Source organism: Nymphalis io, chromosome 28, assembly GCF_905147045.1.
Source record: "Nymphalis io chromosome 28, ilAglIoxx1.1, whole genome shotgun sequence".
NCBI lineage: Eukaryota > Metazoa > Arthropoda > Insecta > Lepidoptera > Nymphalidae > Nymphalis > Nymphalis io.
The window spans coordinates 4372746-4398092 of record NC_065915.1 but is presented as its reverse complement, the minus strand read 5'-3'; the positions used below and the strand labels follow the sequence as shown (position 1 = coordinate 4398092).

General features: G+C 32.2%; 1 protein-coding gene across 1 annotated transcript; it reads left to right on the top strand.

The window, feature by feature from the left end:
• The first annotated feature begins 497 nt into the window (after nt 1-497).
• LOC126779020 (uncharacterized) lies at nt 498-1389 on the top strand. Its single transcript, XM_050502770.1, has 2 exons — nt 498-1265; nt 1369-1389. The coding sequence occupies exons 1-2, from the start codon at nt 498-500 to the stop codon at nt 1387-1389; spliced, it is 789 nt and encodes a 262-aa protein (XP_050358727.1).
• The last annotated feature ends 23958 nt before the right edge of the window (nt 1390-25347 follow it).

Genomic DNA, 25347 nt, shown 5'->3' with positions numbered 1-25347 from the left:
AATTGAAACTAAATAAAAAAAAGTTTTATAGATTCAAAACAGGTGTATTATATATGTTGCTATTTTATAGTTGATTATTTCGTTTTCATTTAAATAAAAAGCGTAATGCTTTGATTTAATTACTGATTATAAAAGAAACCTGAATATGTAGTGAGAAAATATAAAGTTACTTGGTTGTAGAGCTTTGTGCAAGCCCGTCTCGATAGGTACCACCCACTCATATTATATTCTAAGGCCAAACATAAATATTTGGTATTTTGGTGTTTCGGCTTAATCCCTTTAAGCATAAGACATAAGAATTATATTCACATTAGTGTTTAAAATAAAAAAATGCTGTATTATTATAATTATTTATCAGTCGCGCGAAGACGCTTGCTGATTGTAGACGCGTTATTGTCGGATTGCAAAACCGGTTTAATCACCACTGCGCTTGACACCGCGTCGTAACGTTGTTTATTTACAATGTTGAGTGTTTTGTTCGAGTATAATAGATAAATATGACTACTAATGGATCCAATATACAGGTTGAGACGGAACATATAATGCAAAGTGGTAGGAGTGATAACTTTGAGTGTTCAGGGGAAGATGGAGAGATTAGGAACCGTGAGATGCATGACAACGATAGAAGACCAAATAAAAGAAACAGGGAGGCTAATAGAGAAGAAGTTTGGTTTATCGTACAGAGGAAAGGTAAAAGGTTTGCTCGTGACGGGGACTTTAATGATTCGGAAAGAATACCAGAGGACCAGATTGAAGTTTGCATTACATCCACTGAACCAATTCCAAAACAATTTAAACTGGCTAAGATTTTGAAATCAGAGAACATACAGAATGTTGTTCGTGTTAAATACATAAAAACATTTAAAGTGTTGATTCAGTTTGATAAAGAAGATAGTGCTGAGAAATTAATAATTAACAAATTCTTTAATGAAAATAGATATAGGACATATAAAACTATGGAAATAAATCATACGTATGGAGTGATAAAAGCCATAGATTTAGACCGTACTGATGAAGAAATTTTAGAAAGTTTATATAGTAGTATACCAATTATGGGAGTAAAGAGGTTAAAACGCAGAAATAGTTCGGATGGAAGATGGGAGAATAGTGAGGCTATGAGAATATGTTTTAAAGGGTCATCGTTACCATCAAAAATTAAGATGTTCGACACCACAGTAATAGTAACACCCTTTGTATTCCCTGTTACACAATGTTCTCGATGCTGGAGATACGGACATACGATCAAAATTTGTCCATCTAACAAAGTTGTTTGCCCGAAATGTGGTGACAACCATCAAAATTGTGAGCAATCTTCATTTATTTGTAATCACATGGCTATGACCAGAATATGCCCCATTTATATTAAAGAAAAACGAGTTCGAGAGCTAATAGCAGAATTTAATTGTACATACAAAAAGGCACTAACTATTTATGTTCCACCCAGTCCCCCTCCAGCACCTGTTATTTCACGTCAAGCATTTCCAACAATTAATAAAGCTAACGATTCGTCTACAGTTAATGGTTTAAAAGAATCTATCTATATCGGGTTAAAGAGTCACCTAAGTAAATTGGACAAAGTACAAAATCAGTCAATGCGAGTTATTGGCGGCTTTATCAGAACCACACCAATACATGTCATGGAGAGTGAATTGTATATACGACCTCTAAATATCCGAAGGAAATATCTTGCCGTTAAGTTTGTGCTAACGTCTAGGTCTGTCGAAAATAACGTAACTGTAAATGTTTTAAAAGATCTAAACGATACGTGTAGTAATTATTACTGGAGAAATAAAAACTTCCTCTGCTCGTTACAGTCTACAGAAATTTATGCCATTATTTTGTTATATCAAATAAAAAATTACTATGTCATTCTCTCCATACATGGGTCAGTGGTATAGACTTATCTAATAATATATTTTCAGTAGTAGAAGGAATAGCGATGTCAAAAACACTGTGTAAGAAATCAGACATGTTAATTAGCTATCTGACACTTCTAGATAACAAATATAAGTCGTTTTACAAAATTTTTACCGACGGATCTAAGGATACATTTGGTTCAGGTACAGCAATCTTTGACCCTCAGGCAGATATAAGAATTAAATTTAAAATTAAGGCATATCTATAATGCATAGTGAGCTGATTGCAATTTCAGAATCATTATCATATGCGTCATCTTGTGCCGGAAGTCAGGTTGTTATACTGTCTGATTCAAAGAGCGCCCTTTTTCATTTGGCTCGGTTAACCTCGACCTTTCGAGGATACCCGGTAGCCTATGATATTTTAGAGTCCATATGCAATAGACAAAGTGCAAGTAAAACAATAATTATCCAGTAGATACCTTTACATATTGGAATCATGGGCAACGGGGAAACTGACAAAGCAGCAAAACAAGCTATTCATGACGGAATTTCTTATCAGTGCATACCTTTACATAGTGAAATTTTAAATAAATTTCACTATGTAAAGGTATATATATATTATCACCGATTGATGGACTGTGCGCTGAATGCGTCATTCCGGCCCCGTTTATTAATATCATATAATGTGGGTATATGTAATAGTTAGCTTGCGGTACCATCATCAAACGAATCTAAGCTATTATTGAAAATGTATATATAGAATACTTGCTCATTTTCGATAATACCTTATATAGAAAAGAAAAGATTATGGATGTATTATATTATTGAAGTAATGTTAAGTTAATTAGGTGTTAAGTTGTTTTGATTAAGTATAATTATTATGTGTTTTGCTTGTACGGGGGTGACATAGTCAATCTGATGACTAAACTCCCAGGTAAAATAAAGGAAAAAAAATTATTTATATATTATATATCATAATTATGTTTAGAAATTGGGTAGGAAGATATTGTATACACAATTTCATACGTAACATTGTTTCTTTCAGTGCACGGCACAAAATAAATTATAAACACAAATAGGCAAAGATTATTCCTGAATATTTTATACTGTTTTCAGCTCATTGGTGGTAAATAAAAACAAATAATATTATAGAAAGACATATATTAAATACATAAGCGATAAGTCTTAGCATAGATAATGAATTAACTATGCACCGCACTTTAAACACACTTTAACACATGCTTTTCCTAATTGAAAATAAGTTTTTTTCAATCGCACTTTAAATACTTACTAGTTTTCTTAATAAACTACTTAAATATATTCTTTATCACTGTTTCATTACTTATAAAATCCAGTATTTATATTTAATCGATGTTTTGTCTGAGAGTGCACAGAAAAAGTAACGTAATTTAAAAATATTGTCTTAACTTGACTATGACCAGTAAACAATATAAGAAAAAGATAAAATTTGTTCATAAGCGTCACAAAACTCAACAGTTTGAAAAAAAAAATTATAAAATGTTTTGCGTAATGAAGTCAAAATAAGTTACAGTAAGAACATAATCTTTTATTAACTTTATTTAAAATATAAAAACTATTGAGGAAAAACAATCTTAACAAAAAAAAACCTATTTTTTTGACAACTTACTATTTCATAAACATCTTTTCTCCAGTGTTAAATTTTGTGTAAATTTATGTTGATTCATTCATATATTAATAGTAACAAGATATTGTGACTATTTACATTTAATATGATACGTCTTAACTATCTAACTTACTATTTTTTTTTTTATTCTAGAAAAAGGAAAATATTTCATATTGAATAAAAAATGAAAATAAAATAGTAATAAAATATTAAAAATGTTTAAACAAATAGAGATATGTTTTAATAAATTACAATCAAAGTAACAATTAAATATTGAAGTTTAGTTACACACATTTGTCCAGACATATTGCGTCTTTTTCATAGATAGAAGCCATTGCTTGCATTGTGCCTTAAACTTATTTTGAGATGTACTGTTCTTAATCGGAAGTGGGATATCGTTCCAACACTTAGAAGCAGCGAAACGAAAGCTATCTCTAAATGCTTGCAAATGTGGTCTAGGCAGTACTAGTCGCGGAACTCGGCTCAATCTACAATTGGATTCATTTGTTTCAGACCATTTAAGTTTATCCGCCAAATAATTGGGAATTTTGTGATATTTTAAGGTGAAACTGATATTATTTACTTTAAGTGTACGGCGATTTTTCATATTTAATATATTCTTGGAATTTAAATAAGGTGTAATATGCGAATATCGAGTTATATTGTAACAAAATCTTAGACAAGAATTTTGTATCCTCTGTATTTTCCTTTCAGTCTTTTTATAAAGGCAGGGGCCATAAAGGACATCACAGTAGTCCAACTGAGATAGAACCAAGGATTCTACAAGTTTAGATCGCGCTGATTTACTCAAAAATGGTCTAAACTTATAAATCATTTGAAAGGAATGACCATCTTTAAAAATCCTATGACACATTTGATCAAGCGAAACCATTTGTTGCCTAGTACCAAAAATTATGTAAGTACATTTTTGTGGATTTAATGACAGGTCATGATTCTTCGACCAACTAAAAATTTGAGAAAGATCATCATTAACATTTTGGATAGTTTTATCATTATTTATATAGTATATAGATTGATGTTCAATAATAACTGTGTATCATCTGCGTACATGTGAACTAAACTAGTTTTGACATATTCGTGAAGATCTGCCGTATAAATTGAGTATAAAATAGGTCCAAGTATAGAACCTTGGATAACACCTCTATTAACTTTTATAGCGCTAGACCTTGTAGGCCTGCCATTCATGCCAGAAACTTCTACTATTTGTAATCTATCTTTGAAATAACTAGAAAACCACTTACAAATGAGATCAGAAAAACCATAAAATTTCAATTTATCAAGAAGTAAATCTATATTGAGACATTCAAATGCTCTGCTGTAGTCTAATAGTATTAAAATGAAAGCCATATTATTATTAGATGCAGAAAGAATTTCATCAACAATGTGTAATAACGCTGTTGTGGAACTGTGTGACTTTCTAAAACCGGATTGGCATTTCGGAATAATGCAATGTTTTTCAAAATAGGAAGCAATTTGTTGATTTACCACCTTTTATAAAACCTTTGATAAAACAGGCAATATTCTAATTGGTCGTAAGTCTTTCACTGAGTCTACATTTTTCTTTTTCGGAAGAGCTTTAATAATTGTAGTTTTCCAAGATGTTGGGAAGTATCCCGTGCGTAATGAAGTATTTATTATATGTGTAATAGCAACTAACGAGTATGGTAAGGGTATGGTGAGGGTAAGTTTTACCATTTTGATAGAAATGTCATCAGTACCTACGGCATTAGAGACTATAGAATTAATTATTTTTAAGATGTTCTCGGCGGAAAGTTCTGTAAAATCACATATAGAATAAATCGGTTTGTTATATTTATTTATAATGTTACTATTATGTGAAACGCTAGGTACCGAGTCAAGGAATGCTTTATTTATTATATTTGGATCACATAGATAACCTGGAATTATGTTATTGTGAGTGCCTAAAAACTTTTTAAGTTCACCGTGCATTTTTTTCGGATTGTTGATGAATTTATTAATTTTATTTGTGACATAAAAAGATTTTTCTTTTTGAGTTACCTCAAATACAGCGTTTCTCAATTGTTTTTATGTTTTTTATTATAGTTTGTATGAATTTATATCACGATCAGAGTTCGTTTTTTTAGCAATATTACAAGCATCCACTCTGTCTGTCATCATTGCTTTAATGGTATCTGTAATCCATGGGGAAGGGGGGTATTTGAAACGCTTAGTTTTCAAAGGAACAAAATGATTGAAAAGGCCAAGAATTAAAAAATTAAAACACTACCATAGCATCGACATGGTCATACTGTAATATCATATCCCAAGGTGTAATAGATGAAGCGAACTGGTTTTTTTTTTTTTTTATAGAATAGGAAGGTGGACGAGCATATGGGCCACCTGATGGTAAGTGGTCACCAAACGCTCTTAGACATTGGCATTGTAAGAAATGTCAACCATCGCTTATAGCCAATGCGCCACCAACCTTGGGAACTAAGATTTTATGTCCCTTGTGCCTGTAATTACACTGGCTCACTCACCCTTCAAACCGGAACACAACAATATCAAGTATTGCTGTTTTGCGGTAGAATATCTGATGAGTGGGTGGTACCTACCCAGACGAGCTTGCACAAAGCCCTACCACCAGTTGAATCATGGTATGTATCAAGATCAAAATTATTAAATGGTCTGTACTGAATAACTCTTGGAATTGGTTTATTTACTTCCAGAGGTATAATTGCCGTAATAAAAACATGATCACTCAAATCATCGTTATATTGAACATTAATTTCACTTATATTTAAGCTATCATTACAGCAGATAACATCTATTAGGGAGCTAGATGTATTCGTGACTTGAGTAGATTTGTTAACTATTTGATTCAATTTATATTCCGCTATTAACGTTAAAAATTCATTTTGAGAAATACCATGCGAATTTAAATCAATGTTTATGTCAGCAGTTACAAATACGTATTCATATTTTGGTGTTAAAAATGATAGATTGTCATCTAGCGTAGATAAAAATGTGCTAAAACTAAATTTAGGAGGTCGGTAGATGACTCCTACAGCAGTCATGCATCTTTTAATCTTAATTTCAAACCACTGTTGCTCAAGTGCCGAAAAATTACTGGCAATAATTTTACTCTCAAATTTGAACGTATATATGCGCCTACTCCTCCTCCTCTAGATTGCGAACCTGATCGTGGTTCATGAAAAAAATTATAGCCAGGGATATTGAAAGTTTTCAGCGTGACATTCTCAGATAGCCATGTTTCCGTGATAGAAATTATGTCTCGATCAAAATATTTTATAGTATGTGATAATTCGTCTCTTCGTGTATTTAGTGATTGAGCATTCAGCACAGATAATTTTAACTTTGTAACTTTTCTACCCTTTTTATAGAATTAAGCATATATATATATATATATATATATATATAAAATACCATAACTTTTCCTTCTTAAAATGTTCGCATGAAATATTTTTCTCATAATAATAATTGCATTATATTTTAATTGAACGATATCAATTTCGCAATTGTCTCTAAAATTACCAAAACAGGTGCCATTTGGGATTGATGTTTTCTGGTTTTTATCCTATATACACATTCTAAGTCACTGGGTAGAATCGACACTCCCGTGGTTTTCGCTATTAGACATACCGTATCAGCTAGGTTTTCTTTAAGAGTTTGTGTAACACCGCATATCTCCAAGTTATTAATCGATCTTTTGGTCCCTTTTATTTATTTCATTTTGTAAGTTTTCATTTTGTAACATAAAATCAGATAATTTCCGTTCTATTTTTTCAATTCTTTGACCCTGATGTTCGACTTCTAAGACTTTTGTTTGTAATTCAAATAAATCATTTTTCATCTCCATGACACAAGATTGTAGCTTTTTGAATTCATTATCTTGTTCATTGAATCTCGCATTTATTTCTGCGCGAAAGTTTATTATTTCTGTTAATATTAAATTATTAAAGTTTTTGTTTGTCATATCTTCTTGACTACTTGACGTAGCTTGTAGTATAGGCGACTTGTTACTATGCGATGAAGTGTTGATATCCTTATTAGTCACACTTTGTGCTCTTTTAGAACTTGTTTTGCAAGTTGAACACTTCCATGTAGATCTAGCGTTTTTCGAATCATTGTTAAAATGAACGCAATCGGAATGAAACAAATAGTTACAACTATTGCACTTAATACGTTTTTGCCCAACTCCTATGTTGACCTCACATATCTCATCACATGCATTAACCATCTTTTGAAATAATTATTTTTAAAAATTATTGTGAAAATAAATGTGTTGTATATCGGGGTTTGAACCATCAACTTCTCGGATACAATACCAGAGCCGTTACCAATGCGCCAAACGTTAGCTAGTAGACGACGGTGAAAATATGCAATATTGTTTACTGTTCTGTTACTTATGATGTTTACAGAGTACAGTAACTGTGATATTTATATTGTGATTTATGACGGTAGACAAATAATTATCTACACTGATCTCCGAACCACAAAAATATATGGATGTTATTTATAATGTTAATTCACAATTTTTAAAACTTTTTTTATTAATGATTTAGTGTTACACCTCACTCAACATATATAACAGCCAATTTTTTATACTAAGTCACTAATTTGCTGGAAATTTTTTTTTATTCGAGGAGCACTAAACTTTTACTGCGTACGCTGTGGTGGCAGCACCCGCTATTTTAATTTAATCGGTGCTTGCCCTGGTTTGAACCCACAATCACCGAAGGGTAAGTAATTCTAAGAACCAGATGAAAAGGAAATGAAACGAAAAGCCCTACTTGATGCAAAATTGCAAATACAGCATGCAGAAATATATATATATATATATATATATATATATATATATATATATATATATATATATTTCAATTATAATATTTGTAGATTTTATTTGTAAAAAAAGTAAAATTTTCTTACGAATTTAATTACATAAGTCTAACAATAAATGTCAATTTATAGTGTTTAACATTTTAGCGAATTAAACAAAAAATAATGTAGTTTCTATGTTATCAATAAATATCTAATTAATTAATTAATTTTTCCAAGATGGCATGAGCGGCGATCGCTCAAGGTCGAAAAATACAATTGGCAAAGATGTACGGATTTATTCCTGAATATTTTATACTATTTTCAGTTCATTGGTGGTAAATAAAAACAAATAATATTATAGAAAGACATATATTAAATACATAAGCGATAAGTCTTAGCTTAGATAATGAATTAACTATGCACCGCACTTTAAACACACTTTAACACATGCTTTTCCTAATAGAAAATAAGTTTTTTTCAATCGCACTTTAAATACTTACTAGTTTTCTTAATAAACTACTTAAATATATTCTTTATCACTGTTTCATGACTTATAAAATCCAGTATTTATATTTAATCGATGTTTTGTCTGAGAGTGCACAGAAAAAGTAACGTAATTTAAAAATAATGTCTTGACTATGAAAAGTAAACAATATAAAAAAAAAGATAAAATTTGTTCATAAGAATCACAAAAATCAACAGTTTGAAAAAAATTATAAAATGTTTTGCGTAATAAAGTCAAAATAAGTTACAGTAAGAACATAATCTTTTATTAACTTTATTTAAAATATAAAAACTATTGAGGAAAAACAATCTGAACAAGAAAAACCTATTTTTTTGACAACTTACTATTTCATAAACATCTTTTCTCCAGTGTTAAATTTTATGTTAATTTATGTTGATTCATTCATATATTAATAGTAACAAGATATTGAGACTATTTACATTTAATATGATACGTCCAGATATATATTTTAAAGTGCGATACATAATAAGAGTTATAATATAATATCGACTATCGTCGTTTCTTGTGAGTTTTTGCTTGTCCGAGAATATCAGCTCCATCGAGAGCCTCGCGTGTACTCTATAGGAAAAATACAAAATTAAAAATTTCTGAGGTCAAGCTCAGCAGTACGTCATTTAGAGGCTGTTTTACTTCATATAGTTGTGGGTAGAATTTTAAGTTGTACCTGTATATCTTCTTCCTGGGCTTCCTCATGTACATTGCTTACAAATAGGATCCAACCTTCCACAGACCTCTGTGGTCCTGGTGTGTTACCATCACCCTCTGGCGCAAGCTGTCATATCTAGAAACAAACACATATACATTTTAATATTACCATATTTTTAAATTAGATAAATTTGTATATAAATTAGATAAAGCTGAGATGGCCCAGTGGTAAGAACATGTGATAAATAAGAGTTATTTAGTTATTTTTTTGTAACATGTTCATAATGTTCTAGGGCATTTTGTGAAAGTTTGTACACTTAACTACAGAGGTTTTGCTACAAAATCGCTTTGATATCTTATTGGTAATAGAAATCGCATTTAAATCAAAATGATACACAGACAATGAGGTTTTACAGATATGATATACATTCAAAGTATCAATTTATGTTTTTGTCAATTTAAATTTATATCTAATGTAAACTAATCTCGTTAATATAATACTTATCTTCTTTAAGATGTTTATATGACGTATTTAGTCCACCGCCACACTTTTTTCGTAAACAAAAAAAGAAAAGAATCGAAACGATTACAGACGGTGTCGTGTGATTGACTATTTAAAAGACGCTAGATTACATGTATTGTTTTAATCTAGGAGTGCTTGCCTTTATTACTTTAATAAATACAAAATCAGCCACAGTTGTTGTCGTCAACGATTCGCGAGTATAACTGAATGAAGGTAGCGCCTTGTAAATGTCAATTAGGTTGGTACTCTCTCACTGGTTTACTTACTTCCAAATAGCAATACTTTGTATTGTTGTATTTTAATTGGAACGGTGAATGAGCTAGTATAATTAATACATTAATACAGAACCACTGTTGCTTTATAAATTTGTTTATGTCTTTACGTAACACATTCGTCTGTCTACCTTTTTAAAGATAATTTAAAAATAAACGGTAAAAGCCAAGACAGATTACACGAACGTATGGCCGATGTCGTCATGCCGTCAAACGCGAGGCGTTTATGAATAAGAATTACGGGAAGATATTATTGACGGTGTCGTGTCGGGCCGCAAACCTTTATCGCGTATATTTTAACATTTTTTTATCATTTCATGACTTATTAAACACTGCAGTGTCCGCAACAAGAAGTTGTTTAAGTCAAATTATTTAGGTGTTAATAAAAACCTTTCAAGTTCAAAATAGATCAAAATAAAGTAACATCCAAGTGGGCCAACCACAAAAGCCCGGCGGGCCGCAGGTTGAGTACGGCAGCTATATATGATAACGATCGACTAGCTAATATTAGTGTTGATAAACTAACTATATGGGCTTTTTTGTCGTTTGCACACATTGTATGTGTACATAGGATACAATATGGTCCATACAAGAACACAAAAAGTATGAATAAAATAATAGTGTCCTACTCAGGGGCGTAGCTTGCCCTTGATGGGCCCTGTATCAACATTTGGGTGGCCTCCCTTCCTAACTGCGGCGATGCCTTAATGGAAGGTAAAAAATTTCACAGAGAAACAAAAGTACACCTTTTCTATTGCATAATGGTTCAATTGTTTTTTTTTTAATTTGAAGTATTTTCAATGTTTAAATTATTATTGACATCGTGATACATTATTATAATTTGTTTTCTTTTTTTATTTCGTTTTTCGCTATATTGTTCTATTGTTTTATTTCTATTACATATGAAGCGCTGAACCAATTTAACAATGGAATATAAAGTGACATTACCAGTATCGTCCCCATTATTATCAATATCATGTATATGCTTGTAAGTATATAACATTATTTATGTTGTAACATAATTAACACAAAGTAAACACTCTATAATACGTCAATGAGTCCCTCAAATTTGACAATACTCGAGCCAATGGAACCTCGGCGCTCGTGCTACGTGTTAATGCTCAGCCAACTAACGGTAACGGCCCGTAACGTAAACGTTGCTTACCTGGTGTATTGCTAACACCGATTTATCTTTTTCCGTCATTGATTTATTTTCAAAAAGGAAAACAGTTGTTTATATCACCCCTTAAGCAACATTTACTGCTAAATCTAACACTTAATACATATGCAATATATTTCAAGTAATGCTACTAAAAATATTTTATCAAGGTATACCACGTAAAAATTACATCAATTGAAGTAAATAATAGATAACACTACATTAAGTGGATATCGTTTATCAGGGGGAGCAGTTAATCCGCATCCCCAGCATTGAAAGACCAAGCCATCATCTGGATGTTCTGATTTTTGATGACGCATGTACTCCGTGTGCCAACCACACCTAACACAGACCGGACAAAGCAACTGCTCGTCTACTCGCATTGACAAGAGGATGCTAAAATCTCCCTCCCCAAAAAGTTCACGTTGACGTCCTTCACGTTGTGGTTCCTCCGCTATATGGCCAGACCAAAGTGTAGTAAAAAAAGTGAACACAATTATTGCTATTATATTGTTTTGGTAATTGACTAGTAAATGCAATACTGTCAATTTGATCTCAGGAAGAACTGATGCTGTTTAATATATGGCCTTGTCCTGCGGCAAAGAAAACACAAGTCCATAACTTAATTTTCACATATCTAGCTGACAGAACAGGTACTACTACAGACACAAAGTACTACACACACTTTGATCTTAGTCAAATGGCCGAGAAGCGAATTGGTTGACTTACTTTCCACATCGGAAGACAACTCCAAGTTAAGAATTTAGGAAGACGTCAACAGGGAGGGTGCCGGTATTGTGATTGACTTTGAAGAGATAACTGTTTATAACAAGAACGAGGTTTACAAGATCATGGCTCAAGGGCAGGAACGGGAGAAGGTTGCCTCAACTCTAATGAATGCTCAATCTAGCCCGCTCGCATAGTGTGTACACAATAGTCATTCATATTAAGGAAAACAGCTTGGAAGACTTCCCCTAGCTTCCTAGGCTGTTTTCCTCCTCAAAATTGCATATAAGCAAAGATTAAAGATAGAGAGAGAGAGAGGGCTTGGGAGTGCGTGGATCTGTTGACGCTTGGTAAAATTTACCTTTAGATTATTTTACAATCTTTCATCCGTTCAAAGCTTCCTGTAGGATTCGTCACGATTAAGACGAATTTTACAGGAAGCTTTGAAGCGATAGTCGATACTACATTGGTGTGGTCCCGCGAACCTGATTCACCGACAGAAAATCTAGCCAACGCGATGCAGAATTCGCTACGAAATGTAAAGCGCCATCTATGGAACGTCGTAATCATTGTGTGACGTGAGCGTAAGGCGATCTAAAATATTGTACGTCGGTAACACAGATAAACTATTATAATTGAAAGTAAATAAAAAAAAAGTTTTATAGATTCAAAACAGGTGTATTATATATGTTGCTATTTTATAGTTGATTATTACGTTTTCATTTAAATAAAAAGCGTAATGCTTTGATTTAATTACTGATTATAAAAGAAACCTGAATATGTAGTGAGAAAATATAAAGTTACTTGGTTGTAGAGCTTTGTGCAAGCCCGTCTCGATAGGTACCACCCACTCATATTATATTCTAAGGCCAAACTAAATAAAATAAATATTTGTATTTTGGTGTTTCGGCTTAAAGGGACAGACATAAGAATTATATTCACATTAGTGTTTAAAATAAAAAAATGCTGTATTATTATAATTATTTATCAGTCGCGCGAAGACGCTTGCTGATTGTAGACGCGTTATTGTCGGATTGCAAAACCGGTTTAATCACCACTGCGCTTGACACCGCGTCGTAACGTTGTTTACAATGTTGAGTGTTTTGTTCGAGTATAATAGATAAATATGACTACTAATGGATCCAATATTATAATATGGATAATTGAGACGGAACATATAATGCAAATTGATAGGAGTGATAACTTTGAGTATTCAGGGGAAGATGGAGAGATTAGGAACCGTGAGATGCATGACAACGATAGAAGACCAAATAAAAGAAACAGGGAGGCTAATAGAGAAGAAGTTTGGTTTACCGTACAGAGGAAAGGTAAAAGATTTGCTCGTGACGGGGACTTTAATGACTGGGAAAGAATACCAGAGGACCAGATTGAAGTTTGCATTACATCCACTGAACCAATTCCAAAACAATTTAAACTGGCTAAGATTTTGAAATCAGAGAACATACAGAATGTTGTTCGTGTTAAATACATAAACTCATTTAAAGTGTTGATTCAGTTTGACAAAGAAGATAGTGCTGAGGAATTAATAATTAACAAATTCTTTAATGAAAATGGATATAGGACATATAAAACTATGGAAATAAATCATGCGTATGGAGTGATAAAAGACATAGATTTAGACCGTACTGATGAAGAAATTTTAGAAAGTATTTATTTTTAGAAAGTATTATAGTAGTATACCAATTATGGGAGTAAAGAGGTTAAAACGCAGAAATAACTCGGATGGAAGATGGGAGAATAGTGAGGCTATGAGAATATGTTTTAAAGGGTCATCGTTACCATCAGAAATTAAAATGTTCGACACCACAGTAATAGTAACAGCCTATGTATTCCCTGTTACGCAATGTTCTCGATGCTGTAGATACGGACATACGATCAAAATTTATCCATCTAACAAAATTGTTTGCCCGAAATGTGGTGACAACCATCAAAATTGTGAGCAATCTTCATTTATTTGTAATAACTGTGGCGGTAATCACATGGCTATGACCAGAATATGCCCCATTTATATTAAAGAAAAACGAGTTCGAGAGCTAATGGCAGAATTTAATTGCACATACAAAAAGACACTAACTATTTATGTTCCACCCAGCCCCCCTCCAGCACCTGTTATTTCACGTCAAGCATTTCCAACGATTAATAAAGCTAACGATTCGTCTACAGTTAATGGTTTAAAAGAATCTACCGTAGATGAAAATCTCACAAGGTCATACGCTGAAGTCACCAAAAACAAAATTAAAAAACCAAAAAAGAAAAAACTAAGGAAGGCCGGAAAAGCAAACGTCGAAAACGATGATAATATAGAAATAATGGAATTTAACAATTTGGAGACAGTGGAAGATAGATGTTCGGAAACAGAAACAGTACGCAGTGAAGAACAAGAATATGGAAAAAAAGGGAATACATACAAAGATGAGCGAGGATTTGTTGAATGGAAATCAGTACTAAAAATGCTAAAAGATAAAATATTAAATAGGGGCTTGACGTGGGAATAAAAGATTAAAGAATGCTTAAGTATAATTTATGAAGCTGTATTATCGACTATAATGAGATTAATATCATATTGGCCATGTTTTAAATTCTTAAGCCAATATGGATAGGAACAATGTTCCACAATCTATAAACATACTCCAATGGAATGCTCAAAGTCTACGACCAAAGATACCAGAATTCGAACTAATATTAAATCAGGAAAAAATCCATATTGCCTTAATCAGTGAGACTTGGTTAGATCCGGACAGCTATTGTCATTTAAGTGGTTATAATATTTTTAGATCAGATCGCAGAGACGGATTTGGAGGTGTAGCTATAATAACGCATTGGTCTATATAAGCTCAACAAAAATATTTGAATATTTCGAACTCAGGAATTGAATATACATATGTTAAAATATTTAATTGCGGTGACACTGAAAATATAGTATCTATATATTGCCCCCCAACAGTTAACACCTCTTTTCAAGACGGAATGGATTTTTTTCTAAGTTTAATAACAAGACTATAATTGCAGGAGATTTTAATGGGCATCATCGTAATTGGTCCAGGAAACATGATACACGATGCTGTCAGATTTTTGATGCACTATTAGAGAGTAATTGTATTTCTCTAAATAATGGCAGTGACACTCGCATAAAAATAGTCAATGGTCTGGTTCAGAGAACAACTCCTGATATACCATTAGTATCTGAAGACATAGCTATTAAATTAACGTGGAATGTTTTGAATGAAAGCCTAGGAAGTGACCATTTAATGATAAAGATTAAACTAGATAAAAAACTTAGGCTACACAGTTAGGAAGCGAAGATATTTTATAAAAGCAAATTGGACATTATATAGAGAAGTCATCAAAAAGCCCCTTCTTGAGTATTCAATTCCTAGCAACAATCAACTTGCATATAACAAGTTCATAGCCATAGTCAATGCAGCTGCAGAAGAGGCACTCAGAATGTTATAGATAACGAAATTGCAGTAAGTTTACTACGAAGTTTAGCACCAGATTTACAGTATCACCGAATCGCCCAATATTTAAGTCCGATAATGTGAAGCTTAAAACTCCGATTACGGTACAGGAGTTAAATAATTGTTTAAAACGATCAGATACAGCACCAGGGCAAGACGGCATAGCTTATTCAATGATTTATAATTTGCCCCATTCTGGTAAGAATATACTTGTCACTTTATATAACCGGTTTTTATCAGAAAGTTTCATCCCTAAGCAATGGAGGAAAGTTACAATAGTTCCTGTACCGAAACCGGGAAGGGATAACAGATCAGTATCCGGGTGGAGACCTATTGCACTAATATCTTGTGTCTGTAAAATATTACATACTATAATGACCCGTAGATTAGATTGGTACCTTGAAAAGAACGATTGTTTTTCATATGAAACAGTAGGCTTTAGGAAGTCGCGTTCTTGTTATGATAATCTGGTCAGACTAATAACTCGCATTCAAATCGGATTTACTAAAGGTTTCGCGATCGTTGGTTGCTTCATCGATATAGATAATGCCTATAACAATGTCAATGTCGCAAAGCTATTGAACCTTGTTGAAGATGCCGATGTTGGAGCTTTTCTGTGTTGATATCTATGGGAATATCTTCGTGAAAGAATTTTAACTATTCAATTTGGCAACAGTCAAAAATTAACCCGCACTTCAGCAGTAGGGTTACCACAAGGTGATCCTTTATCTCCGTTATTGTTTAACGTGAGATTTCACAAGTATTCATCTCGCAATATGCAGACGATTTTGTTATATATAGTTCAAATAAAATAGTCAATGTGGCGGCAAACGATATTCAAAATGCGTTAGATGTATTTTGTAATCTCATAAAAGAAATTGGATTAAGTATATCTCAACAAAAAACCAAAGTTTGCATCTTTAGTAAATGTAGGTCTAGAAGTAACACGGCAATCCAATTATTAAACAATAATTTTCGTTTACAAGAAGTCGATAGTGTTAAATATTTGGGAATGTGGTTAGATAGAAGCTTAAAATGGGGTAGGCACATTAATGAAATTAGAGACAAAACTTAAATTTTTAAATATTTTTAAAGTGTTAGCTGGTAGTAAATGGGGCATTCATCCAATGCACCTACGTCGACTTTAAATTTCAATTATCCGTAGCAGACTTGATTATGGTAGTTTCTTATACGATATCGGGCTAAAGAGTCACCTAAGTAAATTGGACAAAGTACAAAATCAGTCAATGCCAGTTATTGGCGGCTTTATCAGAACCACACCAATACATGTCATGGAGAGTGAATTGTATATACAACCTCTAAATATCCGAAGGAAATAAACCGGCAAGATATTTCCTAGTCTAGTCTAGTCTAGGTCTGTCGAAAATAACGTAACTGTAAATGTTTTAAAAGATCTAAACGATATGTGCAGTAATTATTACTGGAGAAATAAAAACTTCCTCTGGTCGTTACAGTCTACAGAAATTTATGCCATTATTCTGTTATATCAAATAAAAAATTACTATGTCATTCTCTCCATACATGGGTCAGTGGTATAGACTTATCTAATAATATATTTTCAGTAGTAGAAGGAATGGCGATGTCAAAAACACTGTCTAAGAAATCAGACAAGTTAAATAGTTGTCGGACACTTCTAGATAAAAATATAACCGAGGATACCCGGTAGCCTATGATATTTTAGAGGCCATATGCAATAGACAAAGTGCAAAAAAACAATAATTAGCCAGTGGATACCTTCACATATTGGAATCATGGGCAACGAGGAAGCTGACAAAGCGGCAAAACAAGCTATTCATGACGGAATTCCTTATCAGTGGATACCTTTACATAGTGAAATTTTAAATAAATTCAAGAAAACATGTAAACAAAACCGGCAGGAATATTTTGATGAACGATCGCGACATAAAGGTATATGGTACAAGACAATTATATGTGAACTTACTCATTGCCCATGGTTTCAAAAAATTAAAAGTAGCAGAAAAAATATTGTGACATTTATGAGACTTCGTTCCGGTCATATTCCGACAAACAAATTTAATTTTATGATGGGTAAAACCAACACTTATAAATGCGTACAATGTAACTGCATGGATGATGTTTATCACCGATTGATGGAATGTGCGCGGAATGCGTCGTTCCGGCCCCGTTTATTAAAATCATATAATGTGGGTATATGTAATAGTTGGCCTGCGGTACCATCATCAAACGAAGCTAAGCTATTATTGAAAATGTATATATAGAATACTTGCTCATTTTCGATAATACCTTATATAGAAAAGAAAAGATTATGGATGTATTATATTATTGAAGTAATGTTAAGTTAATTAGATGTTAAGTTGTTTTGATTTAGTATAATTATTATGTGTTTTGCTTGTACGGGAGTGACATAGTCAATCTGATGACTAAACTCCCAGGTAAAATAAAGGAAAAAAAAATATTTATATATTATATATCATAATTATGTTTAGAAATTGGGTAGGAAGATATTGTATACACAATTTCATACGCAACATTGTTTCTTTCAGTGCACGGCACAAAATAAATTATAAACACAAATAGGCAAAGATTATTCCTGAATATGTTATACTATTTTCATTTCATTGGTGGTAAATAAAAACAAATAATATTAGAGAAAGACATATATTAAATACATAAGCTATAAGTCTCAGCTTAGATAATCAATTAACTATGCACCGCACTTTAAACACACTTTAACGCATGCTTTTCCTAATAGAAAATAAGTTATTTTCAATCGCACTTTAAATACTTACTAGTTTTCTTAATAAACTACTTAAATATATTCTTTATCACTGTTTCATGACTTATAAAATCCAGTATTTATATTTAATCGATGTTTTGTCTGAGAGTGCACAGAAAAAGTAACGTAATTTAAAAATAATTTCTTAACTTGACTATGACCAGTAAACAATATAAAAAAAAGATAAAATTTGTTCATAAAATGTTAAAAAATGTTTTGCGTAATGAAGTCAAAATAAGTTACAGTAAGAACATAATCTTTTATTAACTTTATTTAAAATATAAAAACTATTGAGGAAAAACAATCTCAACAAAAAAACCTATTTTTTGACAACTTACTATTTCATAAACATCTTTTCTCCAGTGTTAAATTTTGCGTTAATTTATGTTGATTCATTCATATATTAATAGTAACACGATATTGAGACTATTTACATTTAATATGATACGTCCAGGTATATATTTTAAAGTGCGATACATAATAAGAGTTAAAATATAATATCGACAATCGTCGTTTCTTGTGAGTTATCGCTATCGATATCGCTTGTCCGAAAATATCAGCTCCATCGAGAGCCTCGCGTGCACTCTATAGGAAAAATACAAAATTAAAAATTTCATTGACTAAGCACATTTACTATCTAAGTGGAACTAAACATAACCATTAATATTAAAGTAAAACTTACAGCTGCCTGTTTGTATGTTTCATATTCAACTAAGGCATAACCCTTAAGGAAGCCAGTGCGCCGATCAAGATTCAAATGAATGTTTTAGATTTCTCCAAATTCTGAGAATTGGTTCTACAAACCGTAACAGCCTGTGAATGTCCCACTGCTGGGCTAAAGGTCTCCTCTCCTCTTTTTGAGGAGAAGGTTTGGAGCTTATTCCACCACGCTGCTCCAATGCGGGTTGGTAGAATTCACATGTGGCAGAACTTCAGTGAAATTAGACACATGCAGGTTTCCTCACGATGTTTTCCTTCACCGTAAAGCACGAGATGAATTATAATCACAAATTAAGCACATGAAAATTCAGTGGTGCTTGCCCGGGTTTGAACCCACGATCATCGGTTAAGATTCACGCGTTCTTACCACAGGTTCTACAAAGAAAATAAAAAAATAAATAATCTTTTTTTATATCCATACTTTTATTAATATGCGGCTTATTTTATATGGAGCTGAGATAGCATAGTAGCAAGAACAAAGAAAATGTTGCATGATCAAACTCGGAAAAGCATGACTGAAGATTAACAAATTTAATTACCATTTATAATTCATCTCATGCAGGAAAACATTGTGTACAAAGCTCCAAATCTTCTCCTCAAAAGAGCAGGAGGCCAATCTCAGCAGTACGTCATTTACAGGCTGTTTTACTTCATATAGTTGGGGGTAGAATTTAAAGTTATACCTGTATATCTTCTTCCTGGGCTTCCTCATGTACATTGCTTACAAATAGGATCCAACCTTCCACAGACCTCTGTGGTCCTGGTGTGTTACCATCACCCTCTGGCGCAAGACTGTCATATCTAGAAACAAACACATATACATTTTAATATTACTATATTTTAAAATTAGACAAATTTGTATATAAATTAGATAAAGCTGAGATGGCCCAGTGGTAAGAACATGTGATAAATAAGAGTTATTTAGTTATTTTTTGTAACATGTTCATAATGTTCTAAGGCATTTTGTGAAAGTTTGTACACTTAACTACAGAGGTTTTGCTACAAAATCGCTTTGATATCTTATTGGTAATAGAAATCGCATTTAAATCAAAATGATACACAGACAATGAGATTTTCCAGATATGATATACATTCAAAGTATCAATTTATGTTTTTGTCAATTTAAATTTATATCTAATGTAAACTAATCTCGTTAATATGATACTTATCTTCTTTAAGATGTTTATATGACGTATTTAGTCTACCGCCACACTTTTTTCGTATGCTACACGAATGTGTTCCGAATCGTTTCTATAGATCAGCGATACTCAACCTTTTCTTTATAGGGGCTGCAAACAAGTGTTAATCATGGTGTCGCGGGCCGCAAACCTTTATCGCGTATATTTTAACATTTTTTTATCATTTCATGACTTTTTAAACACTGCAGTGTCCGCAACAAGCAGTTGTTTAAGTCAAATTATTTAGGTGTTAATAAAAACCTTTCAAGTTCAAAATAGATCAAAATAAAGTAACATCCAAGTGGGCCAACCACAAAAGCCCGGCGGGCCGCAGGTTGAGTACGGCTGCTATATATGATAACGACCGACTAGCTAATATTAGTGTTGATAAACTAACTATATGGGCTTTTTTGGCGTTTGCACACATTGTATGTATACATAGGATACAATATGGTCCATACAAGAACACAAAAAGTATGAATAAAATAATAGTGTCCTACTCAGGGGCGTAGCTTGCCCTTGATGGGCCCTGTGTCAACATTTGGGTGGCCTCTCTTCCTAACTGCGGCGATGCCTTAATGGAAGGTAAAAAATTTCACAGAGAAACAAAAGTACACCTTTTCTATAGTATAAAGGTTCAATTGTTTTTTTTTTAATTTGAAGTATTTTCAATGTTTAAATTATTATTGACATCGTGATACATTATTATAATTTGTTTTCTTTTTTTTTATTTCGTTTTTCGCTATATTGTTCTATTGTTTTATTTCTATTACATATGAAGCGCTGAACCAATTTACCAATGGAATATAAAGTGACATTACCAGTATCGTCCCCATTATTATCATTATCATGTTTATGCTTGTAAGTATATAACATCATTTATGTTGTAACATAATGAACACAAAGTAAAAACTCTATTATACGTCAATGAGTCCCTCAAATTTGACAATACTCGAGCCAATGGAACCTCGGCGCTCGTGCTACGTGTTGTAGTGTAATAAGTAGTATGTAAGTCAGATGGCGTATAAATATTAAGATCGTTGCACTAATTAGTCATTAATAAATCATCTTCTACCAGATACACTCGTTTCAATAACATAAGTCCCCTCATGGCGACCCTGCCATATTTGGGGCGCGCGACGCGAATTTGATCGCAGTATAGTGTTGCAGCTCCAAAATCGGACGATGAGTTGAAGAATTGGATATAAGTTCAAATTAAAGCAATATGTAGAATTTTAAGTTTATTCTTCGTCACTGTTTTACTAAAAAAAAAAATCTAACTATGTGCCGATCCAGTGTCGAGAAAGAAACAGTATTCGTAAATCAAAACGCCGCAGTCTCGAACCAGGCACAAGTTGAAGAAATACGAATGCACCTGTCTACAATCAGCATAGTTTTATTGGTTATTTGTGTGCTACTGGGCATTGCAGCACTGTACTTTATTTATAAAAAGTACAAAAAATGCCATAAAAATTGGATATCGGATGAGATCACGCAAAACAACTTAAGACGGTCATTCACCCGCGCAAGAGACATACCCAATCAGTAGAGAAGTGACGGCATTAGAATTACGAAGAAAGTGCGTGAAAACCAGGTGTTTATATTTAATATTAATAAAAAGTGCGTGAGTGTCTTGTAAAGTGATCCAATAACATTTCAGAAATAAACTTTGAACTGTTAAAATGACTATTTATAAACTTTAAAGTGTTTTTTTTTTAACGAATTAGTGTAGAATCTAGTAAAATAAATGTATCCTATTAATATTATTTAATCGATTAAGTATGTATAATGTAAACAAAGAGTTTCATATTGCAATGTATCAGGTCGTAGCCCCTACTATGGTAACTACTCGTAAGTGAGTTAATATACTTGGTATGTATTTCTTTTATAAATATGTTGTTATAAGGGAATCGAAGATGATTTAGTTACATGTTTAGATGAACTTAAATTGATAAGAAAATATTTAATTAAGAAGGGAAAGTTAAGATATCAAGGTAATGTTATAAAAAATAAGTTAGCGGAAACTGAGAAAATATTTGAGAAAAGTTCGAATATAATCCAATGTATTACTTCTAAAGAAATAAAGCCTCTTACATTCATTGCTTCAATAAGCGATGAAATAAAGTCATACCACTCACAAATTATCAATTTATGTTCTAAGCCTGCATGTCATATGAGTAGTAGTGACAGTGACAGCGAAACGTGTTCGAATCCTGAACTAAAAATGGTGTTCGATTTGAAAACAGCATGTAGTTTAATTCCTGTTATGAATAATAACGAAAACAGCATTAAAGGTATCATTGACTCTATAGAAATGTATTCGGATATGTTGTCATCATCGGGTCAAAAATTTATTTATTTATTTATTTATTTATTTAGTGTACAGGAAACAAACAGTGAAATAATTACAATAAAATAAAAAATATAAAACAATTCATAAACCAAAACAGTTTCCATTTATAAATTAATCATGAGTAATTACAAAACAAGACATTTTTTATATTTAATAGGTGCATGAAATTATATAATTCATTTATATAATTTAATTTAATATAAATTTAATTTTTAAATCAAGAAAACATAATTTAATAATAAATAATCAATTTATAATTAATTAATTAAAAATGCATGAGTAAATTAAGGCTCTTGAGAGTATAATATTTCTTTTACTTGCAGTTTGAATTTTTTAAGGGAGAGATGAAATATATCACATTCAATAAATGTTTTATTGTACTGTTTAGATGATCTATTAATAAATGCATTTGCTGCATATTTAGTCTTTGTCAATGGAAAATCAAAAATAGATTTATTGCGACTACCAGGGCGAGGACACTTGATATTTATTTTAGAAAGGAGATAAGGGGAATCAAATATGTTGTGGATCAATTTATATAAAAACACCATATCACGTTCAAGTCGTCTCTGTTCAGTTGTCGGTATCTTTTCTATTTGATTCAAATTATTTATAGACGAAAATTTTAAATATTTTAAAAACTTTTCCTGAATATTTTCGATGAATTCTATATATTTACTATACCGTGGATTCCAGACAGTGCAAGCGTATTCTAGAATAGGTCTCACAAATGATTTATATAAAAGAGCAAAAGTTGAAACACGCTTAAACTCTCTGGAAATCCTCAGCACAAATCCTAGCATACGAAACGCTTTAGAAGTTATGGAATTTATGTGTTCATCGAAAAGAAGTTTAGAATCGAGTGTTATTCCAAGATCTTTGACCACTGATACACGTTTTATATCATCTTCCTTAAATCGGTAGTTGTAAATGATCACTTTTCTTTTTCTGGTATACGAAACGTGTTCGAATCCTGAACTAAAAATGGTGTTCGATTTGAAAACAGCATGTAGTTTAATTCCTGTTATGAATAATAACGAAAACAGCATTAAAGGTATCATTGACTCTATAGAAATGTATTCGGATATGTTGTCATCATCGGGTCAAAAATTACTAATTACATTTGTTTTAAAAAGTAGGCTGTCACAGAATGCTAAATTACGAATGTTACCTGAATACAGTTCTACAAAAGACTTAATTAAGGATTTAAAAAACAAATTATTGGTAAAGAAAAGTCCTACCGCAATACAATCACGGCTACAAACTGTATCTCAAGGATATCGCACTATAGAACAGTTTGGAACCGAGATAGAGAACTTATTTGCAGATTTAACGATAGCTCAGGCAGACGGCGATGCTGAAAAATACGAAATTTTAAAACCTATTAATGAGCGATTCGCAATACAACGTTTTTCTGACGGTCTAAGAAATTCAAGACTAACAATTCAAGTACGATTATTGCAGCACGCAACTACAAACACCTAAACGAGGCGATTCAAGCTGCGAAAGATGAAGACCTGTCAGCTGCATCTTCGTCGCGAGGTGAGGATGTCATGCATTTCTCCACTCGTGGAAGAGGTAAGTCACATTCTCATTTTAATTCCCATACTAGACCACAGATTCGCGGCCAAAGATCATATTTCCCACAAAATAACGCAGGTAAGCCAAATAATTCCAGTTATTTTAATAATCGAAGAAATTTTAATAATTATCCACGCGGCCAAACATATTATCATGGTAGACCTAAATTTCATAAATTGAATCGCGGACGAGATTCGAACGTGAATCCATCGAGTTCGATATCTCGTGGTAGTGGCAATAGAAACAGAGTATTTTATTCAGAAAAACTTGAACAAAATCAATCCGTAAACGCAGATAATAATAGTGAAATGTAGTTTTTTCGTGTTAAAACATAACATTTTGGCATTAAATGGCAAAGCCAAATATTTATCATTTTTTATTAACAATAGGAAATATTTTTGGTTAGTAGATACAGGAGCATCATTATCTGTAATAAAGAAACAGGCATTACCCAGTAACAGTAAAGTAATTAGAGACGAAACTATCATAAATGGTATTGGAGGTAAAATTCAGTCCATAGGTTACACTGATGTCATCTTATTTCATCGTGATCAACAGTTTCATGTTGACTTTAATATAAGGCTACATGTTTTCAATAACTTACCTTTAAAGGCTGACGGTATTTTAGGTTTAGATTTTCTGTGTCGCTACGTATCAAGTATCAACTTTGATAACAATTCCATTACCTTAAACAAATATGGAATGGAATGTTCCTTACCACTTTATGATTCGTTGAATTATTCTAATGAAAGTTTACTTATACCTGCGCGTTGTGAATCATTTCATTACTTACTTTTGGATAATGATTCGGAAAATGACTTTGTTATCCACAGTCAGCAATTAGCTGATAACGTTTTCCTTGCAGGTTGTATCAGTAGGATACGAAATAACAGATTACTTGTTAAAATTTTAAATACCAATGAACATGATGTTACTTTGCCAATGTTTCAACCGGAAATATATTCGATTCAAGATTATGAGTTATGCGACTTTAGGTCAACTGCTAATGACTTAAATAGGACTAAAGCTTTATTAAACATTTTAAATTTAAATCACCTCAATACAGAGGAGCGCA